The following is a 17286-nucleotide window of genomic DNA, read 5'->3' on the forward strand; positions in this document are numbered from 1 at the left end:
TTTGGATCCACAAAGATAAATTGTTTCACAGCGTGCAAAAACATGATTAATGAACAAAAACCATGGCACAAACACAGGACATTAAAATTAACTCAAAAACTAACGCCGAAGCATCCAAATAAGTTTAGTCAGCCAAATTAAAAAAAAATAGGTTAAGTAGTGCTTTATGACTACAGAGGTATTGACACCTGAAAGTACTTTTCTTTGGACATCCCACATGAGAAACGTCACACTCCCTTGATGTCACAAAAGTCTCTAGCTTTTAAAGAAATACCCGCTTGAATGAACAAAACGTCCCAAAGTCATGACAAAAAGGTAACCGCATCGGGTGACCTCCCATCTACAATCAGTCTGAGATCGACAGCTAAAGAAACTACAGTGATCAGACTGTCATCCTATTGCCTTAATGTATACAAAAATAAATCAGCGATAGTGATTATTCTTTTTTTGTATCATCAGGTGCATTACAAAACATTAAAAAACCCTCTTCCAACAGAAACTAGATCCAGAGATTAAAGAGATTGATCAATCTGCAACGACACATCAGGCTTTGTGGGGAAGTTGGCAGCAGTACTCAATTTTGATGCCACCGACAACGAGAGATTTAGGCAACGTCACGCCATTTCGCCCGTCCGACTATAAGCTTTTGACCTGAGCTTTAAATGGTACTCCACATATGACCAGAGTATCCTTGTCTGCGAGACAGCTTTAAATTAATAAAACTTTAGAGTCTTTAGAACTAGTTACTTCACTCACTGTCATTCAACTACCAATACCACAATACCCGCCGGCACTCTTGTGACCATGTTAAAGGACAACATTGGTGTTTTGAGATATATGTACGTTTTTGGCCATTAAGGTGAAATTATGAAGACAATACTGCTGACCATTGTAGTCATTTGAATGCACAATGAAAGTCAACTCACAGGCTTAAAACTTGCTTGAGAAAAGTGAACCATTAGTGAACATTTGTTCAAATTTTAGTCATGTACTGGAGACCAGGGATTGGTTTGAAAACCTGATGCCGATATGTTTAGGATACTAACAAGCTGAAGCGCTCAATTATAATGCTAAAAAGGCAATACATTTACAAGCTTTTGTATTAGAAAGTCTATTCCAGAAGACTAACACTTAGAAAAAATTGTGTTTTATTAAAAGATAAAAAGGAGAATACCATTGGTTCTTGCTCATTTTAGGTAACTTGACTTTTAGTGTCAGATGTTGAGGTATGCTTGCCTTTTCCTCCATGCAACTGCTTTATCACTGAACAATTACTTTGATTTAATGAAAAGTTCACTGAGATGAAATGCATGTCAGTTTCAATTAAGTTGACTTACAGTAGAATATAAACCATCTAATATTCATTGGTACGGTGTAGACAAAGGTTAGAAGTAATGCAAGTTAATCTATTTTGTAGAGAATGAGTTGAAACCTGATCAAATATGTGAATATTCCTGTCACAGCATAACCATACTGTACCATTAGGAAAGAAGTGGTGAGTGAGCTTGGCAACTTGACAAATACTTGGGGCAAATATGGAGTGTTGACAGCTTGTATTAGCAGTGTTTCAGGCCAGCACAAAAAGGAACTTTGTGATAGAAAGACGTATAAACAGTAGAAATAATTTCCTATTCAAACTAATAAAACATGGTAGCTACAGCATTTTGACAACTGTTAGCTATGTCATACACATGCATTATGTCAACATGGCACAACAGAACAATGAAACATTCTAGCCAAACATGTGTATTGAACACACTTTCCCTTTGGTTTGGGATGTAGTGGAGTTGCAAATGGTAGCTTAGTGAACCGAGTGCTCCTGTTGGAGAAAACTCATGACTCTAAATCCCAAATTCTGGACACTACAAACCCGGCATGTTTATATTTGTCATACACATGGAACTTGTCCTTGTGTTGGCCTGCTTGGAAGTACTGTGTTCATGCCACTGTTTGTTGTTGACAGTGTAAGTCACATTCAATACTAAAATCACCAAGGGCAGATCTTATCAAGATTTTGGGATTTAGGCAAAGACAGACAGAAATTGTTTGTGCACGTTTATCGGACCAGTGGGGATCAAACCGAAACAGATCTGAGCGGTTCAACCAAAACGCTAGTTCAGTTTTTCCTGGAATATGTACAGATTGTTGGTGGTGGCCACAGCAATGATGTTGTCCAGAGGATGCCAGGCAGTGTGGAGGATCTTCTTGTTAAAGTCCAGACTGTCTACACTGATCTCATCCTTTTTGCGCTTCCCACCTGTGCTTACTTTGCGAGGTTTCAGAACAGATCGTGGCTTGCTGTTCTCCCGTGACGCCTCGAGGGTTACATCCTGTCGATGGCCTCTATCGAACATCCTGAAGAAGTTGTTGTAGGAACCGGTCATCACAACGCTGCAGAGAGACATGGAAGGAGTGATTGATGGCACAAGACATAACAACCAAAAGGTAGTAATTCAAAACGTGTTGTTCTCGGTTATGTACCAACACCAGAACATTAGTAGAAAACCCCTATCATACCCAGACCCAATCATTTGTAGCCTTAAGCTCTGTACTGAGCTGATAACCACAGTAATTGATAAGCCCAATGTTGTAGGCCAGTTCAGTTAATATGAGGCCCATCAAAACATTTGCATTTCACATGCATATTTAAAGTTGGGGGAATTCCGAATGCATAATGAAGAAACCATGGATTACTTTTAAATCTACTAGATTAAAAACAAATACATAAAATGCCTCTGTTAAACCTGATATAAAAGACCTATAATAGATTAGAGACTCACCTGTCATTCCCATTCCAACAGCACTCAAATTTGTCGAAGATGCAGTCATTCTCATAGAGGGAACACAATTTACTCCTGAGATATTCATGCACCTGTCGATAGAATGTGATGAAGAGGTGTTGAAGTTACAATCAACAGTTGCACAAGTGTGAAAACAACATTACAAGAGATATGCATACTTTAAGTATGACTTCTGCGTAATCAACAGGCCCAACTATCTATAGAAAATAAACTGATGTCACAGTAATCACTTTTTACAAAACATGGCAACAATCACAGACCTGATATGTCTCTACTGGCCGCGACTCCATATTGAGATCCCAGATTTTGACGGACAGATAGTCTCGGGTCATCATGTAGCGTCCACTGTGGCTGAACTTCACGTCAGAGATGGATGAGATGATTTCAGAAAAGAAAGAACGATTGTTTGGATCCTCTGGCTCTTCAAACTCTTAAAAAAGAAAATGCATGCCATTAGGATACCCTGCCTAACAGCCACTACTTATGATTAGCTATACAGCACTATAGCCGACATTTTTTGAACCAGCATAAAGAACACCAGGACCCTGAAATTAAAGCAGCCAAATGGACCTTAAGAATATTGTATTCCATTATTCACACTTGTGCTTCTTCTACTAAGTTAAACTATTTTTCCATGAGAAAGTGTCATACAAGTGTGTGGCGTAAAGCCAATAAGTCTTCTTCCAAGTTTGATCCTAAATACATCCATGCTACTAGCTACCTGGAATGTTACATCCCAAACATAAACATCTCAGTCTTAAAAAACAACTCTAGTCAACATTTGTGTTGCTTTATAAATACACTTTTGTCAATACACTTTTACGAAAAGAGTGGCCTAACAATGGAAACTGTCCAATCAGGTATTCAGCAGGCTCTTGATATGCTTTTAAGCACCGTCTTCTACGAAAGTCAACACAGAGAAACAAAAACATAAAAAAATATAATATATATAAGAAATTGAATTGTCTATCATTCAGTTATAAAAGAGACAAGCCTCTGGATGTAATTGTAGCGTAAATTAAATTAGCTTACGCTTGGCATGCTGGTCACACAGTGCAGATGCCCTCATGTCACACAAGCGGATAGTGCCCTTGCTGCTGCTGTAGACAAAAGTGTTACATTGGTTTGGGTGGAACTCCGCTGCTGTGATCACTTCAGTCAACTCCTCCATATTGGCTGGCTTAATGTCAACAATATCTGAAGAAGTGCGGTTAAGGTCAAAAGGGGTAAATAGACATTTCCACATCTTAAAAAATAAAAATGTTTTGTATCATTTAACTAGTAACTTGGTTATGCATGGCCATTAGTCATTACAGAGGTTAATATGGTGAAAAAATAAATCCAACACAGTGCTGCTCTGAACTAATTAGGCATTGCTGCTCTCTCAGAGAGCGACAACACTCCACAGCTTTCTTAACAGAAAGTCAGCTCAGGACTAAAACATGTCTTTGTATTAGAACTACTTTGGCATCAAATGTACACGTTAAACCATGTCAAACTTAGACTAAGCTATATTAGAGCTACTATGTATACAAGTTGAAAATTCCTTAGTTTGGGTGACATCTGGTGGTAGCATCATATATGACACTGTGCTAGACACCAATTACGATCAAACCATCTATCTATCTTTTACTTAATTATAGTCTGCCTTAATATAAGGTATATTTATTTTTTAGTAGAGTAGCACAAAGTCTTAAGTAACTAATTCTAAAGACTCTAAAGTTGTTGCATGGAGTTAAAGAACAAAGGATACTAAAGCTGCGATCGGTGATCTCCAGATTCCATAGGTTGATGCGCAGGTCATCTGCAGACAGGTATGTCTCACAATCACTGTTGACTGAGATAGAGTTGATATGGTAGGTGTGAGCATTCGCAAACACCCGTCTCGGGCTGGCTTCCACCATCAAGTCCATGGGCTTGAATATTGGTACCTGAGGTGAGGATCAGGGTTAGTATCATGCTAATGTCAGGGAAAATTTGTGGTAATCCTATTTCAGTTTTGTTTGATTGTCTTTAAAAAGGACTGTCCCGAACTGGCACAAAAGTCTAACAATATTATGTATTTGCTCATTTTCAAGATTTCGCTAGTAGTGTGAAGGGTACTAAAACTGACAAAGCAGGCCCATAATCAGGGAGACATAAATATGGAACGAGACTTCTTTTGTAGGTGTAAATAATAACATAACTTGCGGCATTGCAGGTATGTATTGTTAATGTTATTAGTTACAACTCTGCTTTAAATGGTACGATATGTCAATATGCCTTCATGAATAAAAAACAACTGATAACTAAGACGGTGCCTGTCTGGTTGCTGGAATACTTTACCATTGCTTCAACTAATTAAAATGTAATAAGCTTTTGAATGGTGCAACACAACTCTTCTAAATGTTACACACAGAGCCAGGGATAAAGCAATTGCTACACACCCGTAGTGTTGTGACAGTATTGAGATCTCTGTATCGCCCATCTTCTTCCTTCAAATTGTAGCCCTCTGGTCTCTTATCACGCTCACTAATTTTCCACAGCTTTATGGTTTTGTCTGAAATGAGACAAAATCATGAAGAACTCTTAAGTAACAAAATAAACGGTGTACATTTAGATAACTTAAATAACTGCCCAATGGTGTCTCCAGAAGACAGGAGTTTAAAATAGCTACATATCACTAACTCACACTTACAACAGATTTAATGAGAATACACTGGTTTACTAACCATTCGTAGACAAAAGAAACTGTGCTGCGTTCTTCTGAGGCAACCATCGAATCTTGTTGATCTTCTCCTCGATCTCAAGGCTTTTTAGGTAGTCAAATTCAGGTTCATGGCTCTGGAAGGTGCTGTAAACATTGTACTCTCCTCTGCACTGTGGCTGATTCTTACTCTAGACAATGAAAGACAACAAGTTTGTTTTCTTTTATTTTAAATGATATGATCGGCCTAAAGTCCAAAGCTTGACAGTTATTCATTTCTTAAATGAGAAAAACAAAAGATTTAAAATGGTAAATATAGTTTAGTCCAATGAGTCACCAAAACGTACCTCTGGCTCCTGCTGAAAGATGACAACACGGCCTCCCTTGTCCCCGGTGGCTAGTAGCTCCCCAGAGTGGTTGAATTCAACAGTAGATATGATGTCAGCTGTCAATGAGGTCGTGCAATTAGAAAAACATCAGGGTTTTTTTTTTAGCTAGGTGCCCAAGTCTTATTAGCTACTGTAGTAGGGAGCCTGTTCGAGGTGTGTTCAATGTAAAACAATGTTGCATTGGTATGCAAGGTTTTTCTGGTTTGATGAGTCCTTTCCTGCCAATGATACCCCAAATCCTTGAAAAGCACATGAAGCATGTCAAAAACACCACACCGCAGTAGTGTACATGTGTTCAAAGGAAGTAAAAGTTTACTAAACACTAATTGCAAGGAAAACAAAATTACCATTTGCAGCGATTTAGGACTTTTCGAAGGCAAGCATTCTCATCAAATCCTACCATACAACAATCAATCCCTGTTTACAGGCTGGCACCATTCTTAGCTAGTGCAATGCTTAAGATACACTATGGTATTGTTCTTCTCTTAACACAGCACACAAAGTGCCTGATGCAATCTGACTCCATACAAACTTTCATTTAATGCAAAAGTACTACACTATTGTAGTGTTTTCAGCCTGTGTGTGCACTGCTATATACTGACACAAGAAGATCACACGTACACTTCTTCTGAGGCAAAGCTTACTGTAAACAACTATGCAGTCATTTACACACCAAGTCCATAATCTACTGTAAACACAGGCGTTTATGGCACTAATTTGACAGTAGGAAAAAGGGTAATTATAAAAATCTGTTCTAATTTGAATTATCAAGTAACCAAGGCCGTGTTTCTAAAAAGGCACTTTTGTTTTTACGATTTTCATTTGCTTTGAGCATCTCATTTAATTTGCTATGAGCATCACAAAAAAAATTCCCTTCACCTCCATGGTATTGGGTTTGCAGGATAAGTCTGAAACTATAACACAATTTGCATGGCTGGATACAGTATAATGTGCATTTCACTCCCGAACTTGCAAATATTAATGCTATACACACACAGCCACACATAGTAAACGTCGTGGCTGCTGACATTTTACAGCAACATAGATGAATGTTTTCAAACAGGCCTACTGGGCTATTATCATCATCTATGATGTTATGTGCCACGCCAATCACCTTTGTATTACAGGCCAGTGCTCTACAACAGCGATCACTCAGAGCATGCACAACAAATAAAACAAAACGTGTAACAGAATCTTTAAAGCCAACCTCAAAAACAACCATGCATATGATGAAAATCGGACGGAGCAGGTTAGCAACTTGCTAACGTTGAGTGAACCACCACATGAACTTACCTTCCGCGACATCGTCATCTATCGCTCCTTTGACTTGGGAAAAGCACCACTGTACATCACTGGTCCCACCACCGGCCCCTGCACGAAACACACGTTGTAATACACCGCCATAAAAAACAACTTTACACGCGTTAGCCTGGTGCTCAAATGAGTAATACAAGAACAAATTCTGACATATTCTACATGTGTTAACTCGCGTTGCATATTCCCAGGCAAAAGGCAACGGTTTGGCAGGTTCTCAGTAGAAACACTCTCCCTATTACACCGTCAATGACACGAGCATCTTGGAAGTATCCTAGCTTGCTAGCTCGCCTGCGGTTGTTCACGTTAACCACAGCAGCGAGACGAGCACGTCGTTCATGCTGAGCTGGGACGTGAACCGGTGGGTGCTAATGAAACACCTGACACTCTGTCGGTCTTGCTAACGTAGTTACCTGCCATGGTGAGCGACTCAGACAGATGGTCTCTGTGTAGCGGGCTCGGGCCCTGGACTGGAGCAGTGCTGACCCGGGTCGGTTCTGACCGAGGAGTGTGGAGGAGCAGACCGGTACTGCTGCTCGGACTAACTCAGCTAACACCGCACAAGTCGTCGTCCCAGTTGCTGTAGACAGCACGAAACTGCTTTCAAACCAAAGAAAGTGAACTAGAACCCTGAGCACTGAATGTTAGACTTTGCACTCCACTTTAAGGTTTCCCTCGCCTCTGCCTCTCCCAACATTTCAAAATGGCGCAACGCGGGCGGCGTTCATCAGGCGTCACACGGAGAGCGTTGAGGGTCCACCATGAAATATGAATCCAGTCGACTCCTGAGCTGTCAACGACGTGGGTCTTTTTCCTGTCTCCGGATAGCAAACGGTTTATGTATTAATAGCGCGTTTAATTTTGTATTACAAGTTATAGGGCTTTTTATTTGTAAAGACAAACCTATAATGGTTTACCCCCGCCCATGTGGATTGTTCCAGTAATTGAAATCAAACAGACCCGCGCACGCAGGGTTAGTTTTTGGTTAACAGCAAAAGTGAAGAAGAAAAATATTTTATATACATTTCCTTTAAAAATCAACAGTTACTTTTAGTATTTAAGATATACAATTAAATTGGAAAAGTAAATATCATTGATATGATTTAGACTATTGCAGTTATGTTAATAATTATAGTTAATACATTTTTGAGCACTGCTTTGGACGATTTCGAACATCCGAGCGTTTGCATGTTTGGTTTGCGCTCAAAAAACACATTAAAAAACAAGGACTTCCGGTCCAACTGCAACTGCCATTGAGGTTCCAAGATGTATGGATCTGCCGCAATTTCTAGCACTTGCTGAACTTCCGTTTTGGAAGAAGAAACTCAAAATAGGCAAACACATTAATGACCTGTGTCACAACAGACAGTTTTGATAGCTAGAAAAGCTCAGATGTTAATATATATACGTTGGCTCTTTTCTATTTTAATGTACCAGTAAACCACCATGACAGTGTGAAATTGACACGGCATGCACAATTTGACCCAAGTAAACCAACTAAATGGAATTCAGCTAATATTCATTGTATTATTTATGCCTTTGCTTTTCTACCTGTGACATGTCAAAATGTCTTCCCTGTCCATCAAGGTCGATTGACATATCCCTCTCCCAATCCCACTCTTTATTCATTGTGTGTACATTTTTATGGTATATTGTAATGACTTTTTAATAACGGGTTTGGGCATATTATACCTATAAGATAGTGCCAGCAGTGAGATAATAGAAAACAAGGGAGAGAGAGATGCGAACAACTGGGGAAACTGTTATATGTCATTTTTATCTCCTAAGTCCCTGGAGCGTCCCAGATCTGGACAATTTGACTATATTCTATGTGTCCTTGAGCAAGACACAAATTGCTCTCGTAATAAATGTCTATGAATGTTTGTTACTCCTGATGTGCAGGTGGCACCAGCCACTTCCATCAATGTATGAGTGGGTGAATGATGACAAGTAATGTAAAGCGCTTTGAGTGGTCGGAAGAGTAGAAAAGTGTTTTACCTTAAGATTAAGTACAGGACTATTTATGTTTATATTGTGCTGGCGCATACAATATCGACAAACAAAAATTGCAGCATTATTTAATTAATGAATGCAGTAAACCTAAACACCAGCTGGGAACCTAGGTCTCGTCTGGTGATCCCAGACATACAAGATCCGATCAGAAGGGACATCTTCGATTCACCAATTCATTTAAAAAACACAATTCAAGATTTTTTCAATCAAGAATACACAATACTGTTTTTGTATGGTACACAACTATACAAACATGTTTTATATAGCTTTACTGCGGTCATTTTTGCAATTTAGCAGATATCATAGTTTCTAAATTACACAGTTGATAAATATGCCTGCAAAAGCCTGTTTGGATTATTTAATAAAAAATAAAAAAAAACATTTAAGCCGTGAGCACTACTGCAGAGGGTGAATTAAATCAATAAAAAAACACAATCACTCCAGCTGAAAACTTCAGCTACATAGCTGTTGTTTGTGGATACATTATCTTATAGGCACTGGATACAAATGTCAAGAAGGTCTGTTTGGTCAACTCCATTAATGAGCTCGAAGTCAGAAAACCAGAGTAATCTTCAACAGTCAGTTCCTTTTTACTTTCCCACCATAAAGTAAGTGGTCCACCTGGCAAGGAGCAAAGCACCAAACAGCACAGTGTAGCTGAATAGAACAAATTTGAGGACTTCCTTGAACGTCCGGATAAAGCGGATAAATAAGGGGTCCATATCCAAAGGCTCCTGCTGTGTCTTCTGCCTGCGACCAGGTTGAACCAGGTGTCCCATGTTCTCACCTCGACCCATTCTGCAAAGACACGTTTGTCAAATTAAGAAAAACTGTAAAACTATTATGTGGAGTTAATAAAGTTAATAAAAAAATATGCAGGACATGACAACAATAACAGTATGAATACTATTTAAGAAGATTAAAAACATTTTAAAAAAACAACAAATTACATATGTTCTTTGATCCCATGCTTCCTTAAGTCATACTTTAATTTTAGTGCTTTATGTATTATTAAATGTGTTCAAGTGTATTTGTATAAGAGTTGCAAATTGACTTGTTCCTAGCCTTGTAGAAGCTGAGGCGGTAGCATAGACAAGACCACTATTAATAATTTATCTCTAAATTGCACTAAGTGATTTCAGTATTGATCTGCTTTGTTTGTGGATACAAACAATACAGCATATTGAACATCAGTGTCTGCGATGTCTTGAACTCTCAAGATATTTTTAGGTAGACGTGTGGCAGCTAATATGCAGCTTGCTGAGTAGCATTGAATAGCACACGTTCCTCGGACTACAGAAGTTGCAGCCACGCTCATATGTGAACCCTGTTGGATTCAAAATAAATAATCATATCATATTCAATACAACCATGCTAATACAAAAGCATTACAATAATGTTAATACAAGACACGTAGTCTGTTTTGTTAAAAAATGTTTTGTCTTGGAAGGTTTAAAAGATATAAAACTAAACAAAATCAATGGATGAAAAACAAGCAATGGACATCTCATATGAAATAATAAAGTAATAAAAACTTAAATCAACATCATACCTTGGTGTTGAGACAGGAACTGATTATAAAATGGGTTCCTTTGCTTCCAGCCCTGAAGTCCAAGTTGGTGTGGTCTGCCCTGAGCGTTTTAAGCCCTTGTGGCAGAGGAGGAGCCAAAGGCAATAACTGATCACAGATCTGAATCCTTAGGGATTGATCTAATGGGAGTTTAAGTCTTCAGTGCACCTGCTGCTCACACAAAGGGGTTTTAGTGTCAGATTTTGTACTTCAAGCTAAAACCACAGAATTAAGTATTTTCAAATGTATTGAATCAAAGCCATTCCCATGTCCTCTCGCCAATCAACATGAAGAAAATTAACATAGATTTAGATTTTCAAGACTAGTGCACCAAAACCTCGGAGTGCTGTCACCAGGTCTCCCTATGTTCATAGTGTAAGGCACGGAAAAGGTATTGACTGAAACAGAGATCAAACACCCTCCTGTAGCACAGTTTCCTTCTCCCGGAACATGGAGCAAATGGCCTCCTAATTCAATCAGTGTCCTGCACTGTCAAATCATCGGCTGCCGTGGGCTGAGCTCTCTAGACAGTGCAGGGCCATTATCGGCTGATCAGGGGCCTGTTACTGCGCTAATTGCTCCTTCAGAGAGCTGGACTGCTGCTGACGAATACACTCCCCATCTCTGCCCTTCATCTGCTCTCCTTTGTCACAATTAGCTTTCTGAAAATTATCTAGTAAATAATGGTTTCCTACATGATCAGGAAATGTATGACTAATTTCAGTTAGTAAATACTTTATTTACCTCCTAGTAGCAAAAGCCCCAAAAAGCTGCCTACAAAAGCCTTCAAACATTGAAGAAGTGCACCTTTAATTATCTTATGCGTGAAAGCATCTCAAACATCAAAAAAATGTTTAACCATACATACGTATTTACAGTACCTCCAAGGTAGAGCAATGGCCTCAAAGCCAGAGAACAAAGGGTTGTATGATAAACAGTTGCAATAAATCAGCTTAATATTATATTGTCTGGGTGCCAATCAAGGACAGCAAAACAACATAATTGTGGTACCCTGTGGAGCTTCTCACAACTAGAAGCACTATGGAGCAATGTTTTTACAAGTGGGTCAACATTGTGATTGTATCATGCACATGCACGAGGCTGCAGGTGCCTGAAACAAATTCATGTTGCCAGGTTCACACTATTCCACTGATTTGTGAATAAAGTAAGAACATGTGGATATAACAATGCATTATTTAAAGTATTCAATAAATCATTTTTCACATGTTTTTCATGCCTCAAGAATACACAACACATTTTAGTCAGTAAGAGTAAAGAAATCTCCACAGGGAACCTTTACAGAGCCTGTTGTTACTCAGACATCAATGAAACACCTGCAGTACACGGGTGGACATAAAAAACAGCAGCTGAGTTTTTCTGATGGCTGGATGGGTTGTTTGATGTGGCCAGGTGTACATGCAGGTGACTCAGGAGACCTGGGATTCAGGCCGGTCCATGAGAGATTTGATCCAAGTTGTACCATTTAGGAGTTTTGTGGTGGCTATAATATACTCCATCCCACTGTCTTCCATTTGAGAGAGGAAACGAAGAGCGGCTATTTCTGCATACGACACTCCACCGAGGAAGAACACCAGCGTTGTCCGGTTCTCCCCCTGCTGACCTGTACGACAGTAAAATGAGACGCATGTAAGCAAATGTCTTACAAAAAAAAACTGAACATGAAAGCACCACATTGTGAAAATCTTAATTTAGTCTTCTCCTCCCCCCTGCTTTACAGTCCTTTATTATCACCTTTTAAAATCCAATATGAGGCAAACGTGTAGAAACAAGTCAACTGTCTAATGCCCAAACTCACTGTTCTAATTAGCACATTTCAAACCGAGTGTATAATTAAATTCATGATTCACATCAATGTAACACCTACCTCTGCCAATATGCAAAGATGGAGGAAAGCCCTGGTGGTTATTGGCAAATGAAGCATGACAGCATTCTTTTCACTAGCCTTCTCTTCCACACAGACACAAACAGTGTGTCTGTGGTATTGTCAGCTTTGTGCCATCAATCTGCTGCTGTTCAGCATTTGACTTTGACAAAAAACAAAGACTGTGTCTTATCTCAACGGAGCAGGCTGGAGGTCGTTAACTTTTATTCTGTTTAGCGAGCAGCAGGACAAACAGCAGACTCAGTTTGCATTTGTCCTTACGTTTCTTGTGAAGGCCGGCAGGCAGCTGCTGTCTCTCCTCAAAGTGTGGGCCTGGAAGCATCTTCAGCACCTCTTCGATGCTACGCCAGCCAGGCCTGGCCAAGACCTGGGTCAGTCGAATGCTTAGTGGAGCGTAGCCACTGTACACATAGGAGATGTCGTTGGGATTCTGAGGAAATCAACAACACAGGTCAAGGTCCTTTTTAAAAGTGCATAGGCTTAATCCTTAGAGTTCTTTCTTTTTGTTTTTTAAAATCGTTTACCTGTTCATTGGCATCCTCCATCCACAGTTTGAGGGTTTTTCTTATGGTGGGGTAGTTATTCCTTGAGCTTGTCTGTGGCTTCAACAGACTTGCCTTCTCCAGGTTGTTCAGTGTCAGGATGTGTTCATAACCATAGGTCTTCAGAATAGACAAAATAAAGGCACAAATTAAAAAAAATCGTCAACGACTAGTTTTATTTAATAGTTGTTTTTGAAGAATACAGCCACAGCATACTGCAATTCACATATGTTTTTTGTTGATGTAAAAGGAATGTACATTATTTAAAAAAAATAAAAAGACCCTAGCACCAAAAACAGATCTTTGTGTCCTTGACTTTACCTGGAGAATCTCCCTCTTATAGTAGTCAAACACCTTCTGCTTGAGGCCGTTGTTGCAGACTGACTGCATACACACCAAACGCAGTATCTTGATCAGTGGATCCTTTTGGGCAATGCAGTCTTCTATATACGTGTTGACCTGGATAGTAACACAACATTTCTTATAACTTTTGTGCACCCATAGATAAAGTATATAAATCACTTTTCTTTTATAGAAGATACAAAATTTGAAAAACCAACACATTTCCTATTATTTTGAGGATATCGATAAACTGTAGTAAAATCAAATGAAACCATGGTACACATAGTGATGTTACAGATTAGTTTTGGAAAAATAATATGCAGATAGAAGAAGAATACCTTATCTGTGTCGACTCCAGTCATAAACTCCTGCTCCACTGTTAGATTATCAAAGAATGCCTCAGATGCTGAAACATGAGACTTTAGTTAGTTGTATGACATTATAACAATTCTAGATGACACCTTAAACACACAATGGTAAAAGAACAAAAAAATGCAGTCCTTAAAACCATGGAAAATGAAAACCATTACTCCAAACAGTGGCCTGGGTATTTACTTATTTTTTTCAAATAAAGATTGTATGAAGGTTTAGGCTTTATTTTGTCATAATTCAAATATGGTGAGAGTATGAGTCTAGAAAGCAAACAGAATAAAATATAAAGCAGTTTAAGGGGAAAGAAAGTTAATTCATACTGGTGATATCCTTGATCAGCTCTGCTACAGAAGTGTGGTTGGCCAGTGAACTTCGAGCTGCCTGCATGTGAGGCAACTGAGACACAAACTGCTTTATTTCTCCCACAGTTTTCGCATTGTGGCGCTCCTGAAAAACAAAAACAAAAAAATATGCTGAACTGATAATAAATTAGATACTACAGCTTTCTAAGCATCTTACCCTCCATCAGCAAAGAGGAGCCTGCTCATTCTCATTGCTTTCCAGGGTTAAATATCTCTGATGATGCATACCTTTGCTTATCTATACTAATATTGCTTGTATTACAATAAAAATCTAAGAAGAATGGCAATTTGTTTGGTCTCATGCTTGTTCAATTAGTACTTTATCTTATCTCTAGGCGATTGTCATCATTTCCATAACAACATGGATTTCTGTTATGACCTTTGTGTTAAAAGGCCACAGAGATTAGAACAAGATCGGGTGAGATGTCTGGAGGTAATCCAATGGAGGTTCCTGGAAGCACGAGGGATTGCAACAACTTTACATTATTGTAATGAATATTACACCATAATAATTTTTGAGCAGGCAAATATACAAAGATGAGGCAAGACCAACCTCAAAGGCCGCTGAAATTATTTTTGCCTTCTTGCTGAGCGCTGCTCCGACAGCATTGAAATTTTTGTCCCGTATTTCTGCATACAGTTCCTCTGCCGAGTTGAGCTGTAACTTCTTGGGTTCTGTAGGTAAATCTTTACTGGCCTCACCTTGCTTTTTCTGCGCAAACTTCTCAGGAGGCAACTTCACATAACCTTTGAGTCAGAGGTAGTAAAAACAAGGACTGGCGATCAAAAATAGAAGCAGAGGATATTCAATAAACACACAATCATAAGCAGATTTTAGATCACTATGACAGTACATTCATATCTGACATTCACACAAAGCGAGGAGTGAACAAAGGTTTATTCTGACCGTTAGTTATTCCATAGATCTCGTCAATGAGACCCTCGTAGGTGAGCTGTGTGGCTAGAGGGGTGAGCAGGTCAACATTACGGTCCAGGAGGAGCAGAGTATCAAACACTGGAAGGATCTGATTCTGACTGCCAGCAAACTCCCTCTTCATACGCAGCATCATGTTGGCAACATGCTGAGAACAAGCAGAGAATTTATTTCTCAAACAAATTCACTCACCTGAATGCTGCTGTGCAATTAGCAGTTTAAAATAATGATTCCAATTGGCACAATACTCACTCGAGCACACTCTCCTTTTCCATATATCTGTGGAATGGTGCCATACAGTGCCTGTAAGGTCATGAGGCCTTTCGCTGTGTGGTAAAGGCTTGTTTGATCATTTTCTAAGTAGCACTCCTGTCAGATAAACAAGAAGAAAAACACACGTTATGAAAGTTAAAACTAAACCGCAGCTAAAAAAATCGGGATGCAGTGTGAAATTTTAAAAAATGGAGTTTTTCAGATTTTACAAATTTGAACAGTACTTTTCGTTATGTGATAATAATAATAATAATAATAATAATAATAATAATAATAATAATAATAATAATAATGAACTTCTGCTGATTTGAAATTGAATCTCTACTGAATAACACCACACATATACCTAATAAAGCAGCACAATGGTTGATCTGAAATGTACAAGTTAAACGCACCCTAAAAGCACTTTCATACTCCATGGAGAGCAGGTCACCATCATAGGGGATCAGGTCCAGGATGTACTCGTCAATGTTGACAAAGGAGGCCAACACACCCTGCTCCTTCAGCCGCTGTTCACACAACATGCTCCGCCGAGGCACAAACAAAATGTGGAAGTCTCGTGACGATTGATTCTTGTCCTCACTGAAGTTAAACAATCCAGGATAGTGGTGTTAAAGACTATGAACAGCTTGACAAAGTGACAGAAGGGACTTTATAACCCCTTTTTTTCCATAAATATGGTTTAAGCATTGTAAAAGAAACTATGGGGCTTGAAAACAAGACACGTAAACAGACCTGAATACATTCTCAGCAATGATGTCCATAAGCTCCAGTCTTGGACGAACAAAGAATATGATATTTTTGACATCAGCAGAGGGGAGCCTGCCACTCTTGAGGGTGAACATCTTTTCCACTTCATGTTCCTGAAAAACACAGTAATACACATACAGCGTGTGTTTGATCTGCGCATAACAAAAAAACACCTAAGCAGTGTTAAAGATGGTACATTACTGTGTCTTTAGCATCTGAAACATCATCTTGGTTCCTTATACAAAACAAGAACTGAGCACAGAAAACACTCACCTTCAGTAGAGAGTACTGTGCTATCAATCCAAAAGGTCCCGTCAGATATTCATCCCAAACGATGGCCTGCAAAGCAAAGGCACGTACAATCACGTATGTCACGTATAATCCCTTCAATGCGGAACAGTTTGCTGTCAGTGTCATCATCTATGATTTAGCTGAGAGCTAATTGTTCCAATAAATGTACATGCAGCCAGCATAAAGGAAAACATAAACTGACATGGAGATATACCTGTAACAATTATCAGATGTAGTGTATAAACTATATTCACACTCAAAACATAACTACTTCTTAAAATAACCTGAATGTATTTTGCAAGCGGTGTCGACCATTGACAGCTAGCTACAAGAGACGAGCTGAACCGATCCATGGCTGTGCATAACTGTCGCTGTGTCGGCCATGTTTTACTTGTAGCGGTTGCATTACCTTGCTTCCCGCACATTTGTCCAAAAACTCTCGAAGCTCTTTTCGTGCTGCTTCTCTCAAAATGTTTAAATTGACTCTACCGTACGATAAGTGGGCAGCCATGTTCCTCTACTAGCATCAACATGACAGATCAGGTGACTACAGCGGCAAAACTCAACCACGTGACAAAAGATGACACGACATTAAGATAGTTCCCCCAAAACTCAAATTTGTTCCGGTTTCGCGACGTAAACGCTGAACGGTCTGATATTATAATAATACGGGAATGTGTGTTACGCGTGCGTATTGAGTGCTCGTTAAACAAAGTGAGAAAAAGCAGTTTTTGAGATGTATCG

The 17286-nt window shown here is 39.1% G+C and overlaps 2 protein-coding genes across 3 annotated transcripts; both read right to left on the reverse strand.

The window, feature by feature from the left end:
• Positions 1-1536: 1536 nt before the first annotated feature.
• On the reverse strand, positions 1537-8098 carry ppp2r2aa (protein phosphatase 2, regulatory subunit B, alpha a). The gene is made up of 10 exons (XM_068604921.1): positions 7604-8098; positions 7170-7247; positions 5835-5932; positions 5513-5678; positions 5228-5340; positions 4555-4732; positions 3834-3998; positions 3062-3231; positions 2781-2872; positions 1537-2391 (listed from the first exon to the last, which is right to left on the reverse strand). The coding sequence occupies exons 1-10, from the start codon at positions 7608-7610 to the stop codon at positions 2112-2114; spliced, it is 1347 nt and encodes a 448-aa protein (XP_068461022.1). The 5' UTR covers positions 7611-8098; the 3' UTR covers positions 1537-2111.
• Positions 8099-11491: 3393 nt separating this feature from the next.
• vps33a (VPS33A core subunit of CORVET and HOPS complexes) lies at positions 11492-17106 on the reverse strand. Of its 2 annotated transcripts, none has more exons than XM_068566830.1 (13): positions 16952-17106; positions 16525-16590; positions 16237-16364; positions 15897-16083; positions 15481-15597; positions 15202-15376; positions 14848-15041; positions 14253-14379; positions 13899-13966; positions 13540-13677; positions 13201-13338; positions 12938-13106; positions 11492-12394 (listed from the first exon to the last, which is right to left on the reverse strand). In XM_068566830.1, the coding sequence occupies exons 1-13, from the start codon at positions 17051-17053 to the stop codon at positions 12201-12203; spliced, it is 1803 nt and encodes a 600-aa protein (XP_068422931.1). In that variant the 5' UTR covers positions 17054-17106; the 3' UTR covers positions 11492-12200. The 2 variants fall into 2 exon arrangements, with proteins under 2 accessions (XP_068422931.1, XP_068422932.1); XM_068566831.1 differs by lacking the exon at positions 16952-17106 and adding an exon at positions 16757-16842.
• Positions 17107-17286: the final 180 nt, after the last annotated feature.

The sequence above is a fragment of the Clinocottus analis genome, unplaced genomic scaffold, assembly GCF_023055335.1.
Source record: "Clinocottus analis isolate CAN_PGR_092001 unplaced genomic scaffold, fCliAna1.0.p SCAF_7, whole genome shotgun sequence".
NCBI lineage: Eukaryota > Metazoa > Chordata > Actinopteri > Perciformes > Cottidae > Clinocottus > Clinocottus analis.